A 25358-nucleotide genomic window follows, 5' to 3' on the forward strand; every position below is an offset into this window, starting at 1 on the left:
ACCTCACAGTGTCTAATACAGAAGACCTTCACATCTGTCCGTAATACAGGCCTGCGTATGACAATCTGTGTGTCACTGTTTAGGGGGGTCATATACGAGCCCCTCGTCTGCATGTCACAGTATAGAGGGGGGTCCTGTACGAGCCCCACGTCTACGTGTCACAGTATAGAGGGGGTCCTGTATGAGCCCCGCGTCTACGTGTCTCAGTATAGAGGGGGTCCTATACAAGCCCCTGGTCTGCATGTCACAGTATAGGGGGGTCCTGTACGAGCCCCTCGTCTGCATGTCAGTATAGGGGGGTCCTGTACGAGCCCCTCGTCTGCATGTCACAGTATAGAGGGGGGTCCTGTACGAGCCCCACGTCTACGTGTCACAGTATAGAGGGGGTCCTGTATGAGCCCCGCGTCTACGTGTCTCAGTATAGAGGGGGTCCTATACAAGCCCCTGGTCTGCATGTCACAGTATAGGGGGGTCCTGTACGAGCCCCTCGTCTGCATGTCAGTATAGGGGGGTCCTGTACGAGCCCCTCGTCTGCATGTCAGTATAGGGGGGTCCTGTACGAGCCCCTCGTCTGCATGTCACAGTATAGGGGGGTCCTGTACGAGCCCCTCGTCTGCATGTCACAGTATAGGGGGGGTCCTGTATGAGCCCCACGTCTATGTGTCATAGTATAGAGGGGGTCCTGTACGAGCCCCACGTCTGTGTGTCACAGTATAGGAGGGTCCTGTATGAGCCCCACGTCTGTGTGTCACAGTATAGGGGGGTCCTGTACGAGCAACACGTCTGTGTCACATATGGGGGGTCCTGTACGAGCCCCACATCTACGTGTCACAGTATAGGAGGGACCTGTGCGAACCCCACGTCTACGTGTCACAGTGTAGGGGGGTCCTGTACGAGCTCCACGTCTACGTGTCACAGTATGGGAGGCTCCTGTAGGAGTCCCACGTCTACTTTTCACAGTATAGACGGTGGTCCTGTACGAGTCCCATGTCGGCATGTCACAGTATAGAGGGGGTCCTGTACGAGCCCCTTGTTTGCATGTCACGTATAGGGGGGTCCTGTACGAGCCCCACGTCTGTGTGTCACAATATAGGGGGGTCCTGTACGAGCAACACGTCTGTGTCACATATGGGGGGTCCTGTATGAGCCCCACATCTACGTGTCACAGTATAGGAAGGTCCTGTACGAGCTCTATGTCTACGTGTCACATTATAGGAGGGTCCTGTACGAGCCCCACGTCTACGTGTCACAGTATAAGAGGGACCTGTACGAACCCCACGTCTACGTGTCACAGTGTAGGGGGGTCCTGTACGAGCTCCACGTCTACGTGTCACAGTATAGGGGGGTCCTGTACAAGCAAACACGTCTGTGTCACATATGGGGGGTCCTGTACGAGCCCCACGTCTACGTGTCACAGTATAGGAGGGTCCTGTACGAACCCCACGTCTACGTGTCACAGTATAGAGGGGGTTCTGTACGAGCCCTTCGTCTGCATATCACAGTATAGGGGTCCTGTACGAGCCCCACGTCTGCGTGTCACAGTATGTGAGGCTCCTGTACGAGTCCCACGTCTACTTTTCATAGTATAGACGGTGGTCCTGTACGAGTCCCGTGTCGGCGTGTCACAGTATAGAGGGGGTCTGTACGAGCCCCTTGTTTGCATGTCACAGTATAGGGGGTCCTGTACGAGCCCCACGTCTATGTGTCATAGTATAGAGGGGGTCCTGTATGAGCCCCACGTCTGTGTGTCACAGTATAGGGGGGGTCCTGTACGAGTAACACGTCTGTGTCACATATGGGGGGTCCTGTACGAGCCCCACATCTACGTGTCACAGTATAGGAGGGACCTGTACGAATCCCACGTCTACGTGTCAGTGTAGGGGGGTCCTGTACGAGCTCCACGTCTACGTGTCACAGTATAGGGGGGTCCTGTACAAGCAACACGTCTGTGTCACATATGGGGGGTCCTGTACGAGCCCCACATCTACGTGTCACAGTATAGGAGGGACCTGTACGAATCCCACGTCTACGTGTCACAGTGTAGGGGGGTCCTGTACGAGCTCCACGTCTACGTGTCACAGTATAGGGGGGTCCTGTACAAGCAACACGTCTGTGTCACATATGGGGGGTCCTGTACGAGCCCCACGTCTACGTGTCACAGTATAGGAGGGTCCTGTACGAACCCCACGTCTACGTGTCACAGTATAGAGGGGGTTCTGTACGAGCCCTTCGTCTGCATATCACAGTATAGGGGTCCTGTACGAGCCCCACGTCTACATGTCACAGTATGTGAGGCTCCTGTACGAGTCCCACGTCTACTTTTCATAGTATAGACGGTGGTCCTGTACGAGTCCCATGTCGGCGTGTCACAGTATAGAGGGGCCCTGTACGAGCCCCTTGTTTGCATGTCACAGTATAGGGGGTCCTGTACGAGCCCCACGTCTATGTGTCATAGTATAGAGGGGGTCCTGTATGAGCCCCACGTCTGTGTGTCACAGTATAGGGGGGTCCTGTACGAGCAACACGTCTGTGTCACATATGGGGGGTCCTGTACGAGCCCCACATCTACGTGTCACAGTATAGGAGGGACCTGTACGAATCCCACGTCTACGTGTCACAGTGTAGGGGGGTCTTGTACGAGCTCCACGTCTACGTGTCACAGTATGGGAGGCTCCTGTATGAGTCCCACGTCTACTTTTCATAGTATAGACGGTGGTCCTGTACGAGTCCCATGTCGGCGTGTCACAGTATAGAGGGGGTCCTGTACGAGCCCCTTGTTTGCATGTCACAGTATAGGGGGGTCCTGTACGAGCCCCACGTCTGTGTCATAGTATAGAGGGGGTCCTGTGTGAGCCCCACGTCTATGTGTCACAGTATAGGGGGGTCCTGTATGAGCAACACGTCTGTGTCACATATGGGGGGTCCTGTACGAGCCCCACATCTACGTGTCACAGTATAGGAGGGACTTGTACGAACCCCACATCTACGTGTCACAGTGTAGGGGGGTCCTGTACGAGCTCCACGTCTACGTGTCACAGTATAGGAGGGTCCTGTACGAACCCCACGTCTACGTGTCACAGTATAGAGGGGGTCTTGTACGAGCCCCTAGTTTGCATGTCACGTATAGGGGGTCCTGTATGAGCCCCACGTCTATGTGTCATAGTATAGAGGGGGTCCTGTATGAGCCCCTCGTCTGTGTGTCACAGTATAGGGGGTCCTGTACGAGCAACACGTCTGTGTCACATATGGGGGGTCCTGTACGAGCCCCACATCTGCGTGTCACAGTATAGGAGGGTCCTGTAGGAGCCCCACATCTGCGTGTCACAGTATAGGAGGGTCCTGTACGAGCCCCACATCTGCGTGTCACAGTATAGGGGGGTCCTGTACGAGCCCCACATCTGCGTGTCACAGTATAGGGGGGTCCTGTACGATCCCCAATTTGTGTCACATATGGGGGGTCCTGTACGAGCCCACATCTATGTGTCACAGTATAGGGGGGGTCCTGTACGATCCCCAATTTGTGTCACATATGGGGGGTCCAACATTAGAACACAGAGAAGCAGGATAGGTCATATAAATGGGGATCACCACACATAGATAAGGCAAAGATTCAACACAGCTTTATTTAGGTAAATCAACAGATAATAACAAGGCACTAATATTTAAAAACAATTAAAATAAGAGCATGTTTATGCCCTAAACATACAAGCCCCTAATAAGGCTACAACCAACACTTGACTCATAGGAAAAAATGGAGAAATAACACACAGTACGATGCCTATATAGATAGCATTGCCCCCGTGTAAAGGGTACCTTGGTAAGTATAGAACGGCCAATAGACATACAAATCCTTAGAAGATTTGGAGCCTTAGAGGTATAGTGCTCCTATGGCCACGTAACACTGTTAGTGGTTAATGCAAAAACACGTCCTCAGATATTCAGAGGAACAGAGATATGATAATGCAGAAAACCACCAATGTTGAATGGGCAAAGTAGTTACCTTCCACTAGAAAAGGACACATAATAAATAATCAATAACTAACCCATATGCGTGTGTTATAACAAACCCCTAATACATGTGCAGTAGCCCAATAGACAGACCATCAAGCATTGAAGATCTAATGATCCTCAGGCAGAAGTGACCAGCTAGTCTACAAATGACGCATAGTGTATAATACACAGAACAGCACACTAGGTCCAAGGGCCCAGATAGGGGATTTTTAGGTATAAGATATGCCTCATGGAGTGGTGCTTTCAATATAACAAGCTCAATGCAACGCCATACAATAAGGAAATATACAACCTAGCGGAGTCTAGTGCGGGCAGCGCGGATGCATACATAAGGGGGGTCCTGAACGAGCCCCACGTCTACGTGTCACAGTATACAGGGGGTCCTGTATGAGCTCCAAGTCTACGTCTCACAGTATATGGGGGTCCTGCATGAGCTCCATATCTGCGTGTCACAGTATAGGAGGGTCCTGTACAAGCTCCAGTCTACTTTTCACAGTATAGGGGGGTTCTGTACAAGCCCCACGTTTGTGTCACATATGGGGGTCCTGTACGAGCCCCACGTCTGTGTCACAGTATAGGGGGGTGCTGTACAAGCCCCACGTCTGTGTCACAGTATAGCGGGTCCCGTACGAGCTCCACGTATACGTGTCAGAGTATACAGGAAAAAAAGTCTATTATCTATTTGTAGGTATTGTTGTCACCACCAGGGGGCGAAGCAGACAGCCTCCCACACATGTATTCAGGGATGTATTAGAAGCTATGTTTTATAGTAACTCTTCGTCCTTGTTCTACAGCGGTGAGGCCGTCACCTGATGGTCTCCATGCTCCGAGCTTTGGGAGAAGACGTGAGGTGCCGGCTGCGCTCGACGGTGGCTGTGACATCGGTGGCGCAGTGTGTAGAAGAGCTGGTTCTGAACAGCGTGGATGCGGGGGCCTCGTGCATTGCCGTGCGTGTGGACCTGGAAACCTTCAAGTTGCAGGTTGTGGACAATGGGTGTGGACTGCGCCGTGAAGACATGGAGCGTGTAGGCAGGAGGTACTTTACAAGTAAATGTCACTCTGTTGAGGACCTGGAGGAGCTGCGGTTTTATGGTTTTCGGGGAGAAGCTATAGCGAGTATGGTGGACACGTCCAGCGTGGTGGAAATCTGCTCCAAGCACAGAGACTCACAGCAGACGTTCAGCAGACTTTTCCAGAATGGGAAGCCACTGGAGGTCGTGGAGGTAGAAAGCCCCCGACCCAGCGCTGGGACCACAGTCACCATTTACAGCCTGTTCTCCAGTCTGCCCGTCCGCAGGAGGTGTCTGGACCCTGCCCTGGAGCTGGAGCGGATCCGTCACAGGGTGGAGGCCGTCTCTCTGCTGAGGCAGTGCGTCTCCTTCTCCTTAAGAAATGATGCCTTTCATTCCGTGCTGCTCCAGTTACCAAAAACCAAGGACCTGTGTTCTCGATTCTGCCAGATCTATGGCTTGTCCAGAAGCCGGGGCCTGAGGGAGGTGCAGCACACAGATGGCACGTTCACAATGCAGGGACTCATCAGCCGTGAGGGGCACTACAACAGGACCATGCAGTTCCTGTACGTCAACCAGCGGCTGGTCCTGAAAACAAGCCTACATAAACTCATGGACTCCATCATCAGGAAGGAGAGCTCCATCTGCAGAGCGAGCAGCCGCCCGCGCTCTACAACTGATCTCTACGGCATCTTCATAGTTAATATCCTGTGTCCGGTGTCCAGCTATGACATCTGCTTTCAGCCGGATAAGACATTGATCCAGTTCCAGGACTGGGACGCAGTAATGAGCTGCACAGAGCAGGGGCTCAAGACTTTTCTGAAGAGGGAGAACCTGCTCCTAGAGCCATCAAAAGAAGCCATGGCTGCATCTAGCCAAAATCATAGGTCTGATTCCTCCTGTGGGGAGACTGAGCGGTCCGTCCCACCTCAGGACCCCTGGAATTCGCACCACTCAGATTCAGCTCATCTGAGATCCAAATATGTAATCAGGAGCAGTGATGTCACAGAAGAGGGGGCTCAGGAGGACCACCAAATCTCCAGAAAAGTCTCCCAGACACTCATGGATTCACGCGAGGGCAGGAAAGTGTGTGACCACCATGAGGTCACGGAGAACAATGATAAAAGCCCCCTGCCTCCTCTTCATATCAGCACATTACAGGAGAAGACAGTGTTGACCGCTGCTCTGTCCTGTTCCATGAGTGAGACCACCTCATCTGTACCCCAATCCTCCCCTAACCCTAGATGTAGCAGTACTGGATCTGCCTCCACCGCTCTGTCCTGTGTTACAAGTGAGAAGACCACCTCATTTGTACCCCAAAACCCCCCTAACCCTAGATGTAGCAGTACTGGATCTGCCTTCACTGCTCTGTCCTCTGCCATGAGTGAGACCACCTCATCTGTAGTCCAACCCCTCCCTAATCCTAGATGTAGCAGTTCTGGATCTGCCTCCATAGCTCTGTCCTGTGTCACGAGTGAGAAGACCACCACCTTTGTACCACAAAATCCCCATAACCTTAGATGTAACAGTACTGGATCTGCCTCCACTGCTCTGTCCTGTGCTACGAGTGAGAACACCACCTCATCTGTACCCCCTAACCATAGATGTAGCAGTACTGGATCTGCCTCCACTGCTCTGGCCTGTGCCACAAGTGAGAAGACAACCTCATCTGTACCCCCAAATCCCCCTAACCTTAGATGTCCTGGGACTGGATCTACCTCCACCGATCTGTTCTGTGCCACAAGTGAGATGACGACCTGGTCTGTACCCCCTAACCCTAGATGTAGCAGTATTGAATCTGCCTCCACTGCTCTGTCCTATGCGATGAGTGAGAAGACCACATCATCTGTACCCCACACTGCCACTTACCCTAGATGTCCTGGGACTGGATCTGAGCCTCTACAGAAGGACATCAGTAAATTTGATGTTTGTACACCGATATCTGCTCCATATCCATTGCCAAATGCAAGACAAAAAGACCGAGCAACCAAAAGGGCAAAGAATGAAAATCAGAGACATGGTTCAGAGCCCACAAATATCCAGCTGAGCGTGGCCTCCAGCCTGGGGGGGACCTTGGACAAGTTCAGAAGACGCTATGGAAAGAAGTGTCTGGTGGACAGGGATCACCAGGAACAACCCCCCAAAAGCCTTGGGAAGAGTGAAGCCATCCATCTTATCAGTTGTGCTGGCACAGATATTCCCCCCTGTGCAGTGCGGACCACTCCGCCAGAACCGCTAGACTATGTGGGCATAAAACAAAGAGAATCTCATGATCCACAATGTTCCCCAACATTAACCACCAAACTGTGCCGATTAAGAAACCAGAGCGAGAGGTGGTGGGGTACAGGTAAACCTGCCCCAAGTGCACCTCATGACTTGGTCAGCTTTGACACCGGTGCAAATCGAATGCCCTGCGAGCAGCAATCAGCACGGAGGCACAGGGCGCGATCGGCTGACGATTCCCTAGATGGGCTCATGTCTCATGAATGGCTGCACTGTTACCAAGAGTCTCTAGGTAAAAGTGTCTTCATTAACACCACAACAGGGCTCAGCAGTTATAGCGCCCCCAACAGGGACACGCCAGCTGCCTGCACCAAGGACTTCTCCAACATGGCGGTGAATGTGGTCTGCAGTGGCGGTACGTATACCAGTATGGGGTGTGGAGGACACCAATGATTCTTTTTAGAGGGCTTCTGACTGCAGCATCTCCTGCCCATCATCTCCGCTCTCATTGCTCTAGGCTTCCAGTATCAGAGTCATCCCTTTAAGAGTCAGACCTTTTTACCTTTCCTACCCAGACCCCGGCATGAGAGAGACGCATCAGGACAGACAGGTAGTAATGGCCGACCGCTGCGTCACTCTGATAGTGTAATAACGGTGCTGTCTCCTGCAGATGATGGCGCCTTGTCCTCGCTCTACACAGAATGGACCAACCCGGTGTATGAGCGCCATCCAGCGGTGAGTAGTAGTGTGCTGGCCTCCAATGGCATCCGTGCTGCATTCTGACTACACATGTACTCACCTGTGCTACATGGAAATCTGCTCCTCCAGGACAGGACACCGTACACGTATGTGCAGCACACTGAACCTCACACAGGACATCGTACACGTATGTGCAGTACCCTGGACCCCACACAGGACACCGTACACGTATGTACCGCACACTGGATTTCACACAAGACGGCATATACACATGTACTGTACACCGGACCCCACATGGGACACCGTACACGTATGTGCAGCACACTGGAGTGCACACAGGGCACCGTACATGTATGTGCCACACACCGGACTCCATACAGGACACCGTACACGTATGTGCCTCACACTGGACCCCACACAGGTCCGCATACACATATGTGCAGCACAACGGGCTCCACACAGGGCACCGTAACGTATGTGACGCACATTGTACCCCACACAGGAACGTGTACACGTATGTGCCTCACACCGGACACCACACAGGACAGTGTACACGTATGTGCCTCACCCCGGACCCCACATAGGACCACATACATGTATATGCCTCACACTGGCCCCTTCACTGGACTGTGTACACTTATGTACCTCACACCGGTCCCCACACAGGACCGCACATCGGACACCACACAGGGCCGTGTACACGTATGTATCTCAGACGCATACACATATGTACCTCACATAAGACCACATACACTTATGTGCCTGACACCGGACCCCACACAGGACCACATACATGTACAGTATGTGCCGCCCACCGGACCTCACACAGGACCGTTTACACTTATGTGCCTCACACAGGATCACATTCACGTATGTGCCGCACACCGGACTCCACACAGGACTGCATACACTTATGTATCACACATCGGACCCCACACAGGAACGCATACACGTATGTACCACACACCAGAACCCATACAGGACCACGTACACGTATGTGCTGCACACTGGACCCCACAAAGGACGGCATACACGTATGTGCCTCAAACAGGACCACATACACGTATGTGCCGGACGCCACACAGGACTGCATACTAGTGATGAGTGAGTGTACTTGTTGCTCGGCTTTTCCTGAGCACACTCGGGTGGTCTCCGAGTATTTATGACTGCTCAGAGATTTAGTTTTCCTTGCAGCAGCTAATTTGCGACTGTTAGACAGTTTAATTACATGTGGGAATTCCCTAGCAACCAGGCAACCCCCACATGTACTCAGCCTGGGTAGTAGCTGTAAATCATTCAGCTGAGGTGATGAAAACTAAATCTCCGAACACTAACAAATACTCGGAGGTCACCCGAGCAACGTGTACACTCTCTCATCACTGCTGCATACACTTATGTACCACACACCGGAACCCACACAGGACCGCATACATGTATGTACCGCACACCAGACTCCGCACAGGACTGCATACACGTATGTACCACACACCGGAGTCCGCACAGGACTGCATACACGTATGTACCGCACACCAGACCCCATACAGGACCACATACACGTATGTACCACACACCAGACCCCACACAGGACCTCATACATGTATGTACCGCACACCAGACCCCACACAGGACCTCATACACGTACAGTTGTGCTCAAAAGTTTATATACCCCAGCAGAATTCTTGCTTTCTTGGCCTTTTTTTTAGAGAATATGAATTATAACACCAAAACTTTTTCTCCACTCATGGTTAGTGGTTGGATGAAGCCATTTATTGTCAAACTACTGTGTTTTTTCTTTTATCATAATGACAACCCAAAACATCCAAACGACCCTGATCAAAAGTTCACATACCCTGGTGATTTTGGCCTGATAACATGCACAGAAGTTGACAGAAATGGGTTTGAATGGATACTAAAGGTAACATCCTCACCTGTGACCTGTTTGCTTGTAATCTGTGTGTGTGCATCTTAGCTGAGTGAGTTTCTGGGATCCAGACAGACTCTTGCATCTTTCATCCAGCCACTGACATTTCTGGATTGTGAGACACAGGGAAAGTAAAAGAATTGTCAACAGATCTATGGGAAAAGGTAGGTGAACTGTATAAAACAGGAAAGGGATACAAAAAGATATCCAAGGATTTGATAATGCCAGTCAGCAGTGTTCAAACTGTGAATAACAAATGGAAAATCAGGGACTCTGTAAAAACAAAACCACGGTCAGGTAGACCAACAAAAATTTCATCCACAACTGCCAGGAGAATAGTTCAGGATTAGTGATGAGCGAATATACTCGTTACTTGAGATTTCTCGAGTACGCTCAGGTGTCCTCCGAGTATTTTTTTAATGCTCGAAGATTTAGTTTTTATTGCCGCACCTGGATGATTTACATCTGTTAGCCAGCATAAGTACCCTAGCAACCAGGCAACCCTCACATGCACTTATGCTGGCTAACAGATGTAAATCACTCAGCTGCGGCAATAAAAGTAAATCTCCGAGCACTAAATAATATTCGGAGGACACCCGAGCGTGCTTGAGAAAACTCGAGTAACGAGTATATTCGCTCATCACTATTCAGGATGCAAAGAAAAACCCACAAATAACATCAGCTGAAATACAGGACTCTCTGAAAACTAGTGGTGTGGCTGTTTCAAGATGCACAATAAGGAGGCACTTGAAGAATAATGGGCTGCATGGTCGAGTCGCCAGAAGAAAGCCATTACTGCACAAATGCCACAAAGTATCTGGCCTACAATACGCAAAACAGCACAGAGACAAGCCTCAAAACTTCTGGAACACGGTAATTTGGAGTGATGAGACCAAAATTGAACTTTTTGGCCACAACTATAAACGTTACATTTGGAGAGAGGTCAACAAGGCCTATGATGAAAGGAACCCCATTCCTACTGTAAAGCACGGAGATGGATCTCTGATGTTTTGGAAATGTGTGAGCTACAAAGGCTCAGGTAACTTGGTCAAAGCTGAAGGAAAAATGAATGCAGCACGTTATCAGCAAATACTGGAGGCGAATTTGCACTCATCAGCCTGGAAGCTGCGCATGGGACGTACTTGGACGTTCCAACATGACAACGATCCAAAACATAGTCAAGTCCACCTGTCATTGGCTACAGCAGAACAAAGTGAAGATTCTGGAGTGGCCATCTCAGTCTCCTGACCTCAATATCATTGAGCCACTCTCAGGAGATCTCAAGCGCGCAGTTCATGCTAGACTGCCCAGGAACTTACAGGAACTGGAAGCTTTTTGCTAAGAAGATTGGGCAGCTATACCATCTGAGAAAATAAAGAACCTGATGTTAGAGGGGGCAATACACGGTATTAAGAAATGGGGTATGTGAACTTTTGATCAGGGTCATTTGGATGTTTTGGGTTGTCATTACGATGAAAAAAGAGAAAACACAGTAGTTTGACAAAAAATGGCTTCATCCAACCGCTAACCATGAGTGGAGAAAACGTTTTTTGTTATCATTCATATTCTCTGAAAAAAGGCCAAGAAAGCAAAATTTCTGCCGGGGTATGTAAACTTTTGAGCACAACTGTATGTGCCGGACTCCGCACAGGACATCATACATGTATGTGCCTCACACCGGACCCCACACAGGACCACATACACGTGTGTACCGCATATCGGACTCCGCACAAGACCGTGTATGCATTTTCCTGACAGGACTATGATGATCTGGGTGGTTGCTTATCTTTCGCTCCATTCTCAGCTTGCAGTGGATGTGAGCCGGGAGCATTCAGATGTTTTATCAGTGAAGATCCACAATATTCTGTGTCCGTATCGCTTCACCAAGGAGATGGTGCACAGCATGAAGGTAACTGTGCGTAGCACTTGTGGTGGGTCCAACCACCCCTCGCTGCCGAGCTGTCACCTCCCCCTCCCTGCAGAGCTGCCGCCTCGCCCCCCCTCGCTGCAAAACCGCCACCTCGCCCCCCCTTGCTGCAAAACCGCCACCTCGCCCCTCTCGCTGCAGAGCCGCCACCTCTGCCCCCTCGCTGCATAGCTAGCCACCACCTCACCCCCCGCTGAAGAGCCACCTCCTCGCCCCCTCGCTGCAGATCCGCCACCTTGCTGCAGAGCCGCCACCTCCCCTCTCGCTGCAGTGCCTCCACCTCCCCCCTCGCTGCAGAGCCGCCACCTCCCCCTCGCTGCAGAGCTGCCACCTCCCCCGTCGCTGCAGAGCCGCCAGCTCCCCCGTCGCTTTTGAGCCACCACCTCCCCCTCACTCCTGAGTCGCCGCCCCCGCCCATCTTGCCGCTGAGCCACCCACACCCATCTCGCCACTGAGCCGCCCCCGCCTATCTCGCCACCGAGCCCCCCACCTCCTCACTCGCCGCCCACGCCCATTTAGCCACCGAGCCGCCACCTCGCCACCCCCGCCCATCGCCACTGAGCCACCCCCACCAATCTCGCCACTGAGCCGCCCCCGCCTATCTCGCCACCGAGCCACCTCACTCGCCGCCCACGCCCATTTCGCCACCGAGCCGCCACCTCCCCTCTCGCCACCCCCGCCCATCGCCGCTGAGCCACCCCCACCAATCTCGCCACTGAACTGCCCCTGCCCATCTCGCCACCGAGCCGCCACCTCCTCACTCGCCGCCCCCGCCCATTTAGCCGCCGAGCCACCACCTCCCCACTCGCCACTGAGCCGCCACCTCCCCACTTGCTGCTGTGTTGCCACCTTCCCCCTCATTGTTCCAGTCCTCTTGTTCCAGGTACTGCAGCAGGTGGACAGTAAGTTTATAGCTTGTGTGATGGAGGCCGGGCTCACCACGGCGTCAGGTAAGAGCAGGGCGCCTGCAGAGATCAGGCAGTGCAGTAATGATGGATGGATCTGACTCATAGCAGGGTCTGTAGTTGCCGGCCAGTGATCTGTTGTCTTCCACGTCTCCTATACAGGTAGCCAGCTCTTGGTATTAGTGGACCAGCATGCTGCACATGAGCGTGTGCGCCTGGAGCAGCTTATAGCAGGTACATGCATGCACGCTGGGGACGGCCACCACTGGCACACCATGGGGTCTCATGTCTGTCACTGCTGTTGTAGATTCTTTTCAGGGCTCCTCTGAATTCTGTGAGCGGCGGCTGAAGGTTTCTGTGGTGGATCCGGCTCTAGAGATTCACGTGTCGGAGGAAGAATATCGCATACTTAGGTAATTGCCACGTCTGCCAGTGTCACCGCTGGGTGGCACGCTGTACTATGACTGCTGCTTCTCCTGCAGGACACGAGCCGGATCGCTGGGGAGATTGGGCCTGAGTCTTTCATTCCCCGACACTGGGACCCCTCGAATATTGGTCAGTGAGATCCCTTTATGTTTCCTAGAGAAGGAGGCCAGTGAGACCCAGAGAGGGAGGAGGCCAGTGCTCAGGAGTATCGTGCAGGTGAGTGGAGCATGTGTGGTGTGTGCTCTGCAGGAGAACAGAGCATGTGTGGTGTGTGCTCTGCAAAAGTGCGGATCATGTGTGAGGGGTGCTCCACAGGAGAGCCGGAGCTTGTGTGGTGTGTGCTCTGCAGGAGAGCGGAGCATGGGTTGTGTGTGCTCTGCAGGAGAGGGGAGCATGTGTGAGGTGTGCTCTGCAGGAGAGCGGAGCATGGGTGGTGTGTTCTCTGCAGGAGAGAGCAGCATGCATGAGGTGTGCTCCGCAGGAGAGCAGAGCGTGTGTGCTCCGCAGGAGAGCAGAGCGTGTGTGCTCCGCAGGAGAGCAGAGCGTGTGTGCTCCGCAGGAGAGCAGAGCGTGTGTGCTCCGCAGGAGAGCAGAGCGTGTGTGCTCCGCAGGAGAGCAGAGCGTGTGTGCTCCGCAGGAGAGCAGAGCGTGTGTGCTCCGCAGGAGAGCGTAGCATGTGTGGTGTGTGCTCCGCAGGAGAGCGTAGCGTGTGGTGTGTGCTCTGCAGGAGAGCGTAGCGTGTGGTGTGTGCTCTGCAGGAGAGCGTAGCGTGTGGTGTGTGCTCCGCAGGAGAGCGTAGCATGTGTGGGTTGTGCTCCGCAGGAGAGCGTAGTGTGTGTGGGGTGTGCTCCGCAGGAGAGCGTAGTGTGTGGGGTGTGTTCCGCAGGAGAGCGTAGTGTGTGGGGTGTGCTCCACAGGAGAGCATAGTGTGTGGGGTGTGCTCCGCAGGAGAGCGTAGTGTGTGGGGTGTGCTCCACAGGAGAGCATAGTGTGTGGGGTGTGCTCCGCAGGAGAGCATAGTGTGTGTGGGGTGCGCTCCGCAGGAGAGCATAGTGTGTGGGGTGTGCTCCACAGGAGAGCGTATTGTGTGTGGGGTGTGCTCCGCTGGAGAGTGGAGCCTGCGAGGGGTGTGCTCCGCAGGAGAGTGAAGGATTTGTGATCTGCAGGAGGAGCAGTGAAGCGCTTGTGCTCTGCAGGTGAGGGAGAAGGCTGGTGCCGAGGAGAGTGGAGTGTGTGTGGTGTGTGCTCTGCAGGAGGAGGAAAGCAGTGCGTATGTAAGGTGTTCTCTGTGGGAGGAGGAAAGTGGAGCGTTTGTGCTCTGCAGGAGGAGCGTGGAGCATATGTGAGGTGTGCTCTGCGGGAGGAGGAAAGCGGAGCATTTGTGCTCTGCAGGAGGAGAGCAGAGCGTGTGTGGTATGCGATCTGCAGGAGAGGGAGGAGGAGTGCGGAACGTGCTGTGTGACCTGTGGGACTGATCGCTGAACCCACGTTTTACTCTTTCTCTTCCACAGGAGTATCTGCAGGAACAGGTGCAGGTAAGAGCACGGACTCTGGTCGTGTCCCCGTCCGCCCTCGCTGCTGGCGCACGATCAGGGGTTTATTGCTGAACATATAGCGCTTCACCATATACAGTTGTATGAAAAAGTGTTCACCCCCCTTCCTGTTTTCCTATTCTTTCCCACTAAAATGTTTCCGATCACCAAACAAATGCAAATATTAAAAAAAAAAGATTCAGGGCCCTGTGTGAAAAAAAGGATTGCCCCCTAAACTTAATAACTTCAGCAACAACTGCACTCAAGCGTCTGTGATAACTGGCAATGAGTCCTTTACAACACTCTGGAGGAATATGGGTCACTCATCTTTGCAGAATTGCTGTAATTCAGCCACATTGGAGGTTTCCGAGCATGAACCGCCTTTTTAGGCTATGTGCACACGTTGCGGATTTTGCTGCGGATCTGCAGCTGCGGATCCGCAGCAGCTTTCCATGCGTTTACAGTACAATGTAAACCTATGGAAAACGCAATCCGCCGTGCACATGCTGCGGAAAAAAACGCGCGGAAATGCTGCGGGTTACATTCCGCAACATGTCAATTCTTTGTACGGATTCCGCAGCGGTTTACACCTGCTCCATAATAGGAATCCGCAGGTGTAAAACCACAGGTGGAATCCTCACAAAATCTGCAGTAAATCCGCAGGTAAAAGCAGTGCCTTTTGCCTGTGGTTTTCTCAAATCCACTGCGGAAAAATCCGCAGAGCTCAAAACTACGTGTGCACATACCCTAAAGGACATGTCACAGCATCTCAAATCGGATTAAGGTCAGGACTTTGACTAGGCCACTCCAAAGTCTTAAATTTGTTTTTCTGAAGCCATTCAGAGGTGGACTTGCTGGGTGTGTTTTGGATCATTGTCTTGCTGCATAAGCCATGGGCTCTCAGCTTGAGGTCACAATAAGATGGCCGGATATTCTCCGTCAGGACTTTTTAGTAGACAGCAGAATTCATTGCTCCATTGTTTGTCCCTCGAATGACGCTGATCTATGCAGAGTTCATGTGCTGTGTCACGTGACGTCTGGGCGTCACTACAGGGGCAGATAATCCCTAAGCTGTAATTACAGGGGGAAGAGGGGGGGTAATTGTCACTACAGGGTAATGTTAAGCCTATTGCCCGTCACTGATGGGGCAGGTGCCCATCGATCCCCCGCTGGTATATCCTTAGGTACCCAGCATAACTTCGGCATATATATAGGGGCCTAAATTAAATACCAAAACCCTCTAGCTCTATGACACAGCATTCTCAGCTGTATAAACAGTGCTACATATGCACATTATTCATTACACTGTGTTCCAAATTATTATGCAAATTGGATTTAAGTGTCATAAAGATTTAATTGTTTTGTTTTTCAAATAAACTTGTGGATGGTATTGTGTCTCAGGGCTCAATGGATCACTGAAATCAATCTTAAACACATGTGATAATTGGTTTTCCAGGTGATTCTAATTAAAGGAAAACTACTTAAAAATGATGTTCCACATTATTAAGCAGGTCACAGTTTTCAAGTAACATGGGAAAGAGAAAGGATCTCTCTGCTGCTGAAAAGCATCAAATAGTGCAATGCCTTGGTGAAGGGATGAAAACATTAGAAATTTTCCAAAAACATAAGCGTGATCATCGTACTGTTAAGAGATTTGTGGCTGTATCTGAGCAGCATGTGTTTGTGCTGATAAAGGCATAATGAGGAAGATTTCTGCCAGGCAAGTTCATCGGATTAAGAGAGCAGCTGCTAAAAAGCCATTACAAAGCAGCAAACAGATATTTGAAGCTGCTGGTGCCTCTGGAGTCCCTCGAACCTCAAGGTGTAGGCTCCTTCAAAGGTTTGCTGTGGTGCATAAAACTACTATTCGGGACCCTTAAACAGTGTTCACAAGCAGAAATGGTTGTGTTGGGCCCACACATACATGAAGACTAATTTCCAAACAGTCTTGTTTACTGATAAGTGTTGAGCAACCCTGGATGGTCCAGATGGATGGAGTAGTGGATGGTTGGTGGATGGCCACCATGTCCCAACAAGGCTGCAACGTTAGCGAGGAGGTGGAAGAGTCATGTTTTGGGCCAGAATCATGGGAAACAGCTGGTAAGGCCCTTTAAGGTTCCTGAAGGTGTGAAAATGACCTCTGCAAAGTATATAGAGTTTCTGGCTGACAACTTTCTTCTATGGTCTAAAAGGCAGAAACGTGCCTTCAGGAGCCAAATCATCTTCATGCATGACAATGCCCCATCTCATGCTGCAAAGAATACCTCTGAGTCATTGGCTGCTATGGGCATAAAAGGAGATAAACTCATGGTGTGGCCACCATCTTCCCCTGACCTCAACCCTATAGAGAACCTTTAGAGGATCATCAAGCAAAAGATCTATGAGGGTGGGAGGCAGTTCACATCAAAACAGCAGCTCTGGGAGGCTATTCCAACTTCATGCAAAGAAATACAAGCAGAAACTCTCCAAAAACTCACAAGTTTAATGGATGCAAGAATTGTGAAGGTGATATCAAAGAAGGGTCCTATGTTAACATGTAACTTGGCCTGTTAGGATGTTTTGGAGTTAAATAGCTTTTTTGTTCAGTGAATGTTACCTCCTAATGCTGCAAATTCCACAAATGAGCATTTTCAGTTCTTTAAAACATATCAAATGTTTAGAAATTCTACTGTGCCTAATAATTTGGAACAGTGCATTTTGAGTTTTTATTCATTTTGGAGATTATGCTGTTACCATTGGGAGGTTTCTTCAATAAAATTTGATGTATAAACTAACGGGTGATGACTTTTATTAGACTGACTGTCATTTGCACCGACCATTTAGGAAAATCTGATAAAAATGTAATTTGCATAATAATTTGGAACATAGTGTAGAGAACTACTCACCATTACTAAGAGCATCATTCTGATTAGTATATATGGTGACTACAGTGCCGTACAGTGTGGGCTCACTAACTGGCTGTACAGATAAGGATTATGTGTAGTCACCCATATAGATGATTGGCGGGATCACCAGTGAATATTAGTAACATTACTAATCCGGGACAGACGGACACAGTTAGTACAGTGTGCACAGATGGAAATGTCTCTTCTGTGCTCGCATTATTGGGCTGGTTTAAGGGGCGGATTGCCACAAAATAAGTAGGCGATAGTAGATCTGGAAACAAACATTTCTTATACCGATGTCCTCTATGCGTAGTAAATACACAGTGTACCTCATCTATTAAATATGACCCACAATCAGGTGACCACAAAACTGTGGTATGTATGACACGTTCATCAGATGGACTGGTTATTCCCATAATGGCGCTCTAGGGGGACAGTCGCTAAGATAAATAAAGGAAAGCAGGTATAAGACAGCTGTTTAAGTCCTCTGAGGGATACCGGCTGCATCAGCAGAGCCATTCGGATTCCCACCTTAGGCTAGGTTCACATTGCGTTAACAGCAGCCCGTTCAACACATGCGTTAAACGGGCTGCGTTAACGCAAGTGCCGACATGCCATCTCGCTAGCGCAGCTAGAGCTAGCAGATGCTCTATCTGCGCTAGCGGTGACGGACCCGGAAACGCTGCAGCCCGCGTCCCAGGGTCCGTCACTCAATGACGGCACATCGCTATTTTGGGTGTGCGCTAGCGATGCGCCCGAAATAGAGTTTAATGGCAGCGTTAACGGACTGCGTTACACCGCGTTATGCCGCGGTGTAACGCAGTCCGTCTAACGGACTGCTTGGATGTAATGTGAACCCAGCCTTAGGATGCTTTTATCCAGGTTGCCCCCCTAGTTTTAAGTTTTATCCATTAAATCATGCAGAACCATATGTCTTTCATATGCCCTTTGTGTAGTGAATTAATATGGCTTGCAAGTGGTGCGTCTCGCTCATTCCTTATGTCTCCTAGGTGTTCTCCTATACGCTTTCTTAATTCCCTAGTGGTTTTTTTCAATGTGATCTTTTGGACAGGCGTGGGCGGCTTTATATATAAACCCGAATATGGTACAATCGCCACAGTCCCTATTGGCGAATATCCCATCATTCGCTGCAATTTTGTTTTTTGTTGTGATCATTTGCTACAATTACGCATGTGAAGGAGCCACAGGGCTTCTTATCCAGCCCGGTCTCTGATCCCATTGATCCCTAGTACAGAATGTGTACCAACCCATCCCTAATCCACCTCCCTTTTCTGTAAGGAATACTTGTTGTTATGGAAATTAGGCCCTTCAGATTTGGACCTGCTAAAAGGATCCCCCAGTGAAATTTTGATTTATCCTTTCCGGCTGGTTGTCAAATGTTTCTATCATCCTAGTGATATGGGAATTTTCTTCTGTTTTTGGATTGCAGAGAAGGGCTCGTCTTTTGGTATTTAGATCATGGGAATAGGATGTATCAAGGACCTGGCGTGGGTATCTGTCACGGATCCACCGCGCTGCCACCAATTTGTCACGTACCCGCTTCTCAGCACGCGACTTGGGGTTGCGCCTGCAAGGGTTAATCTATCTCCCCTCTCTCAGTCCAGCATTCAACCTCTGTCCTATGCTGTAATGGGAGCATAAATCACTCACCGACCCAGGCCACATAACCGCTCATACACTCTGCCACCACTCATCGAACACACGGGCGATGAGTCCCAGAAATATTACTACTACTGACTGCCAATCATAAGGCTCACACAGTTTAAGGCTATGGATTCTTTAAAACATACAAGGTTCAACTTGTTAAAGTTGTATGCTTTAATACGAAAAGGTACAGTGCTTACAATAAGAAAAAGGTATACAAATATGGTAATAAAAAGACATACAAATATGCAAAACAGTTATAAAAATAAACAGAAAACTTACAGAAATAGCTAACTTTGTAGTCTGCTTTCTGCTCCCTGAGGGGGGGGAAGAATGTGGATTGGAACACATCAGCTTGGCTGCCCTCAATCTGTGAACAACTCTATATGTATACAGGCCTAATTTATAGAGTCACCCTGGAGGTCAGATTTCTAGACCAGCCTCTCAGGTTGATATTATAATTGCTTGTTTTTCACTGGGCCATGGCCACTCCACCAATGAATATATTATTTTCCTCTGAACACTCTTTGCCTAAAGCTTCTCACAGATAGCTAGTGTCAGGCTGTAATTGACATCTCTCTTCAAAAGAGCTAGAAGGTGTGAAATGTTTCCCCTTCTTCCTGGTTCCCAGCAAGACCCCCCTGGCAAGATTGGAGACAGTAGACTGCTTGCTCAGGATACCACATGTTGTCACCCCGTGAGACCTGCAGCCTTCGGGACAGATTCTACATTACTGCTAGTCACAGATATATACCTATACATATTTCAGTACAGTATCCTCTATCACAGAATATGGCATAGAGGTCCTTGGCTTGTTGTCCGGGCATCCTTGTACCTGAGTAGTTCCTTCTGATACGCAGGAGATGACCCTTGGGTATGCCATTTTTTCTCCTTCCCCCATGACGGCACCACGGAGAGAGAGAGGGGATCCTCCCTTCAAGGACAAGAAACCTACAGATAAAAAAGGCGGTACCTCTCTCCTGCATCAGTTGGTTTCCTGTCCTTGACGCGGAACCTACAGTTGACATACCTGCAAAGGAAGGCTTTCCTGAAGTGCCAGAAGTGATTGTCATGGGATGCCAGGCCCGGCAAGACCCATCCAGGCAGCGGGGGTTCCCTACCTCGGCTGGCGTGGTGTCCTGAGGCGCCAACGCTGGGTCAGTGGGCCTCTAGGGTGTGCGGGGAGAGGCAGCACAGAAGATGCATCGCTAGGTATGCTGCCTCACCTGGAATCTTCGTCGCCTGCTCTACAGGCAGCCCGGCCGTGCTGGCGCTGGAGGCTGATGCGAGACGCTCTCTCTGGTACTTCCGGGGTCTAGTGCACTCGCGCGGGGATGCGGACGCGCCCCTATGACGCTATGCGGCAAGGTATGACTGGGAAATCCAGTCGGTGCACGCGCGTCCTCACCGGCAGTGTATGTGCCGGATACTGTCTGCCCGCGCGCCGCACCCACTCCCCGAGGGTGTCCCTATGGAGGGCGTACGGGTGTATATGTCGAACGGCACGCTGAAACAGCACAGGTGTGCGGGGGTGGTGCAGGGGAAGTGCCAGGGCTTCTGATAGAGCTCTGGCAGTTTTCCCCCCTGTCATGAGCGAACAGGAGTACCAGGAGGTGTAGACTCTTTATGCCCAGTCACCACCCCAGCAGTAACAGCCGCTGTCACAGCCACAACAGCAAAAGCAGAAGAATAAATGAGCGGGACATCAAGAGGACCCTTCCCATCATCACGAGCGTTGTAACAGTGGGAGTGGGCGTTCTGGTGCAGCAAGGACTCCAGTGTGGCATCGAACACAAGAGAGAACCCATCTACAAGAATGATTCTTCCTCCTAGCCCTATACCCCTTCTTCCGTCAGAATGGTATGAATGGCATGTTCTTTTTGGGAGAAGGGGCCAAAATTAGCCGTGAAGGATCACATGGACAAAAAAAAGCAAATACCTTCCTCGAGGGTTCATGGGAGGCCGCCGGGGGTGGGTGGGGTGGTAACTTAAACCTGCTGTAGCTGCCACTTGTACGGCCGAGTCACTGATGGTCTGGCTAGACCAGCTGGAATCACATCTGAGAGAGTAAACCTCTAGGTGCACTATACTAGAGTCCATCCCGGTAATGAAAGGAGCTCCTGCTTTCTTAGCTGACGCATCAACGGACTGGCTGGCAGCCAGATCAGCCATCTTCTCTAATGCAGCCCGGCGAGCCTCTGGCTTAAATGTTGGCCAGGTGGGGGATAATAAAAAACGCTTCCATATCCTCACCAATACCTCTTATAGGAAATACTTTCGGAGTAGGAAATTTATCCAGAAGAAGCCCCACAGGAGCCAGGATAAGAGGGAGGATAGAAGGGGGAAAACCAGGGGTTCTTGTTCAACAGGCCCTCCAATAACACCAAGAAGACATCCCAATGATGGTTTCCCCAGGAGGGGGGAAGATTCTCTTTTTCTCCGGGCCTGGGAAAAAATTTCCAACAGCTCTTGGATCTTAGACCTAATAAAATCAGGTCTAAAACTTCAATTCCACTCACCTCCCTGTCCAAATTTCATAGTGACACCTTGGAGATCTTTAAACGAAGAGCAACTAGCCTTAGAGCAGGAGGTTTTGGGTCTAATAGGGAAAGCTGTCCTTCAAGAGGTTCCTTACTGGGAAAAAAGCGAAGGATTCAACTCCCCTGTGTTCCTGAGGAAAAAGGTTCAGGACAACCATAAATCTAAAGTTACTGAACAAGTTATTGAAGGTTCGAACCTTTAAGATGGAAACAATAAAAACATCGGTAAAAATGCTGTTTCCGGACTATTTCATTATTTTGCTGGACCTAAAGGAAGCATTCTACTACCTCCCCATCCACAGAGACTATCGGACATTCCTCAGTGTAGCAGTCCCGATAAATGGGGTAGTAAAGCACTATCCATTCATGGCCCTCCCTTTCGGTCTAGCCATAGCTCCTCGGGTGTTCACCAAGATAATGGCACACGTAATGGCATTGTTGTCCCATACCTAGACGATTTTCTGATAATGGGCAGCAACCCCCAGCATTGCAAGAACCAACTAAAGAAAGTCATGGATTCCTTGACGAACTTAGGCTGGCTTTTGAATTTAGGGAAATCAAAAACCATGTTGAACCAAGGGCAGGAATATCTCAGTATCATATTAGATTCAAAGAAACAGGAGTGTCGCCTCCCGACGGAGAAAGTTCAGAAAATCATAGCCCTGATATCTCGGATAAGGAACCTCCCCTTTACGACTTTGCGGAAAGCAATGTCCCTCCTAGGTTCCATGATTGCCTGTATCCCGGCCATTCAATGGGCTAAGATACACACCAGAGATTTGCAGTGGGAAATTTTATCAGCCGAAAACTCTCTAACAGGGCATTTAGAAGGGAAGTTAACCTTGTCATCAGAAACTGTACTTTCTTTAGAATGGTGGATGAGGATAAACAAATTAACCCGGGGAATTCTATGGGTGATTTCAATCTCTCAGGTTCTGACCACAGATGCAAGCCCCAGGGGTTGGGGAGCTCACCTGAACGAGAGGACCTAAGATCAGCATCCTCAAACATGAAGGAACTATTGGCAGTAAAGTTCGCCCTTTTAGAATTCTTGAACACTCTCCAGGGACATCACGTAAGAGTATTCTCAGACAATTGGGTAGTGGCAGCATACTTAAATCAATAGGGAGGAACCCGGTCCCGCCCTCTCATTGAAATTACAAGATCCATTTTTCAGTTAGCCATGGGCAACTTGGGTCTCTATCTGCACTCCACATAAGAGTGACAGAAAATCACAGAGCTGACTTCCAGAGACCAATCTGAGACATGCGAATGGAAACTGAATCGGTCAGTGTTCGATCAGATCGCAGAAAGGTGGGGACGTCCTTCCATAGATCTGTTCGCCAACAGAACAGAAAGGTAGACGCATTCTGCTCAATATGCCTTCATGATTCCATGGGACGACCATCTAGCCTATGCTTTTCATCCTATTGCCCTGATTCCAGCTGTTCTGAGCAAAATCCGAGCAGACAAGGCAAAAGTGATCTTAATAGCCCCCTTCTGGCCAAAGAGGATGTGGTTTTCTTGGCTGAGGATGATGTCCATCTTCGACCCATGGGTACTTCAGGAGCTTCTGAAACTTCTTTCCCAGGAGTTGGTTCTTCATCCTCAGTTAACAAACTTACACATGACATCCTGGAATTTGAAAGGGCTCTCCTGAATAATAAGGGATTTTCCCCAAATTTAATCTTCTACGTTGCTACAAAATAAGAAACCCGTAGCCACCAAACTTTATGGGAAAACATGGAGAAAGTTCCTGTCAACTTCAGGTTCCAAGTTAGAAGCTATCTAAGGCTGTGTGCACACGTAGCAGATTTTTTGCGTTTTTTTCGCGGTTTTTCGCTATAAAAACGCTATAAAACCGCGAAAAAAACGCTAACATTAAGCATCCTATGTAACAGAATGCAATCCGCATTTTTTGTGCACATGCTGCATCTTTTTCCTGAGCGGAATCGCAATCCAGAAAAAAACGCAGCATGTTCATTAAAATTGCGGAATCGCGGCGATTCTGCACACATAGGAGTGCATTGATCTGCTTACTTCCCGCAGGGGGCTGTGCATACCATGCGGGAAGTAAGCAGATCAAGTGCGGTTGGTACCCAGGGTGGAGGAGAGGAGACTCTCCTCCACGGACTGGGCACCATATAAGTGGTAAAAAAAAAAAGAATTAAAATAAAAAATAGCGATATACTCACCTTCGGGCGGCCCGACCTCCTCAACGGCTTCTGTGGTGTGTGTGTGAAGGACCTGCGATGACGTCACGGTCATATGACCGCGGGTCACGTGACCGCTACGTCAATGGAAGGTCCTGAACACACAGCATTAGGAACGGACGCCGCTGAGGTGAGTATAACCTTTTTTTTTTATTTTTTTTATTATTTTTAACATTCTACCTAACACTAGTGTGACCAACCTGTCAAACAGTTTTCCAAGCGATGTTACAGATCGCTTGGAAAACGCTAGCATTCTGCAAGCTAATTATGCTTGCAAAACGCTAGTTTTCTGTGGGTATATGCATGCAAATTCTGCATGCGATATACCCGCGGCAGGAGGCGCAGAACTGCCGCGGAAATTTCCGCGGCAATTCTGCTACGTGTGCACATAGCCTTACAGTTCCTTCAGAAGGGGTTGGAAACGGCCTAGCTACAAGTACTTTAAAGGTTCAAGTCGCAACATTAGGGGCCCTATACAATTACGACTTAGCTAGGAATCAATGGATATCCAGATTCATGAAGGCATCAGCCAGGTCTAGACCCATTCCGTCTCGGAATACTCCTCCTTGAGATTTAAATTTGGTCCTTACAGCCCTGATCAAACCTCCTTTTGAACCTCTGGCAGAGGCTTCGCTGAGAATCCTGTCCCCTAAGACATCACTTCTAGTAGCTCTCACGTCAGCTCGTAGGGTCAGTAACATAGTAACATAGTTAGCAAGGTCGAAAAAGGACATTTGTTCAGCCTATATTCCATCAAAACAAATCCCCAGATCTACGTCCTAAAGATTCTAATCACTGTAAGATACAATATATATATATTTTTTTAAATTCGTTTATTTCCAAACATAAATAAAGTATAGCATACACATTTGTCCTTGTCATTAGTCTGCATGGTTACATTTACAAAGGATAATAAGGACAGCACATACATATGCCAATTATTACACAGAGGAAAAACTTATGTGTACAATTATAAAACAATCAAACACAAAGTTATAAACATAAAACTCTTAAACTACAACCAAACCAAGCCTCTGAAACTATTAAGCCACCATTTGACGATAGTAAGCAATATTTCCCTCCCTCCGCTGCGCAGTGCTTGTAGAACAAGAGTCAAACAAACCATGTCCTTGTCTATTAGTCATGTCATAAGGTGAGATGAGAGGCGTTCCATCTATCCCAGATTTTATTGAACTTACCCGGGCAACCCCTGTTTTGATAAAGAGTGTGCTCATATGTGACAACTGTATTCACCATCTCGATCCAGGATCCAATGGAGGGGGGTGAACTCCCCATCCACCGCAGAGCCAACAATTTCCGTGCCAAAAACAAAGTCTCACGTAAAAAGATCCCCGCATAATGATCCCAAGCTTCCTCGTCCCATACTCCAAACAGGCAGAC

The 25358-nt window shown here is 49.8% G+C and overlaps 1 protein-coding gene across 1 annotated transcript in view; it reads left to right on the forward strand.

Annotated features, from left to right (window-relative positions):
* The first annotated feature begins 4832 nt into the window (after positions 1-4832).
* MLH3 (mutL homolog 3) overlaps positions 4833-25358 on the forward strand; it is a 55515-nt gene continuing 34989 nt past the window's right edge. The window contains exons 1-8 of the mRNA XM_077281117.1: positions 4833-7637; positions 7725-7979; positions 11669-11773; positions 12675-12741; positions 12859-12930; positions 13004-13109; positions 13179-13338; positions 14634-14657. Of these exons, the coding sequence (XP_077137232.1) occupies positions 4833-7637; positions 7725-7979; positions 11669-11773; positions 12675-12741; positions 12859-12930; positions 13004-13109; positions 13179-13338; positions 14634-14657 (3594 nt within the window). The remainder of the gene's footprint in view (positions 7638-7724; positions 7980-11668; positions 11774-12674; positions 12742-12858; positions 12931-13003; positions 13110-13178; positions 13339-14633; positions 14658-25358) is intronic.

Source organism: Ranitomeya variabilis, chromosome 1 (assembly GCF_051348905.1).
Source record: "Ranitomeya variabilis isolate aRanVar5 chromosome 1, aRanVar5.hap1, whole genome shotgun sequence".
Classification (NCBI taxonomy): Eukaryota; Metazoa; Chordata; class Amphibia; order Anura; family Dendrobatidae; genus Ranitomeya; species Ranitomeya variabilis.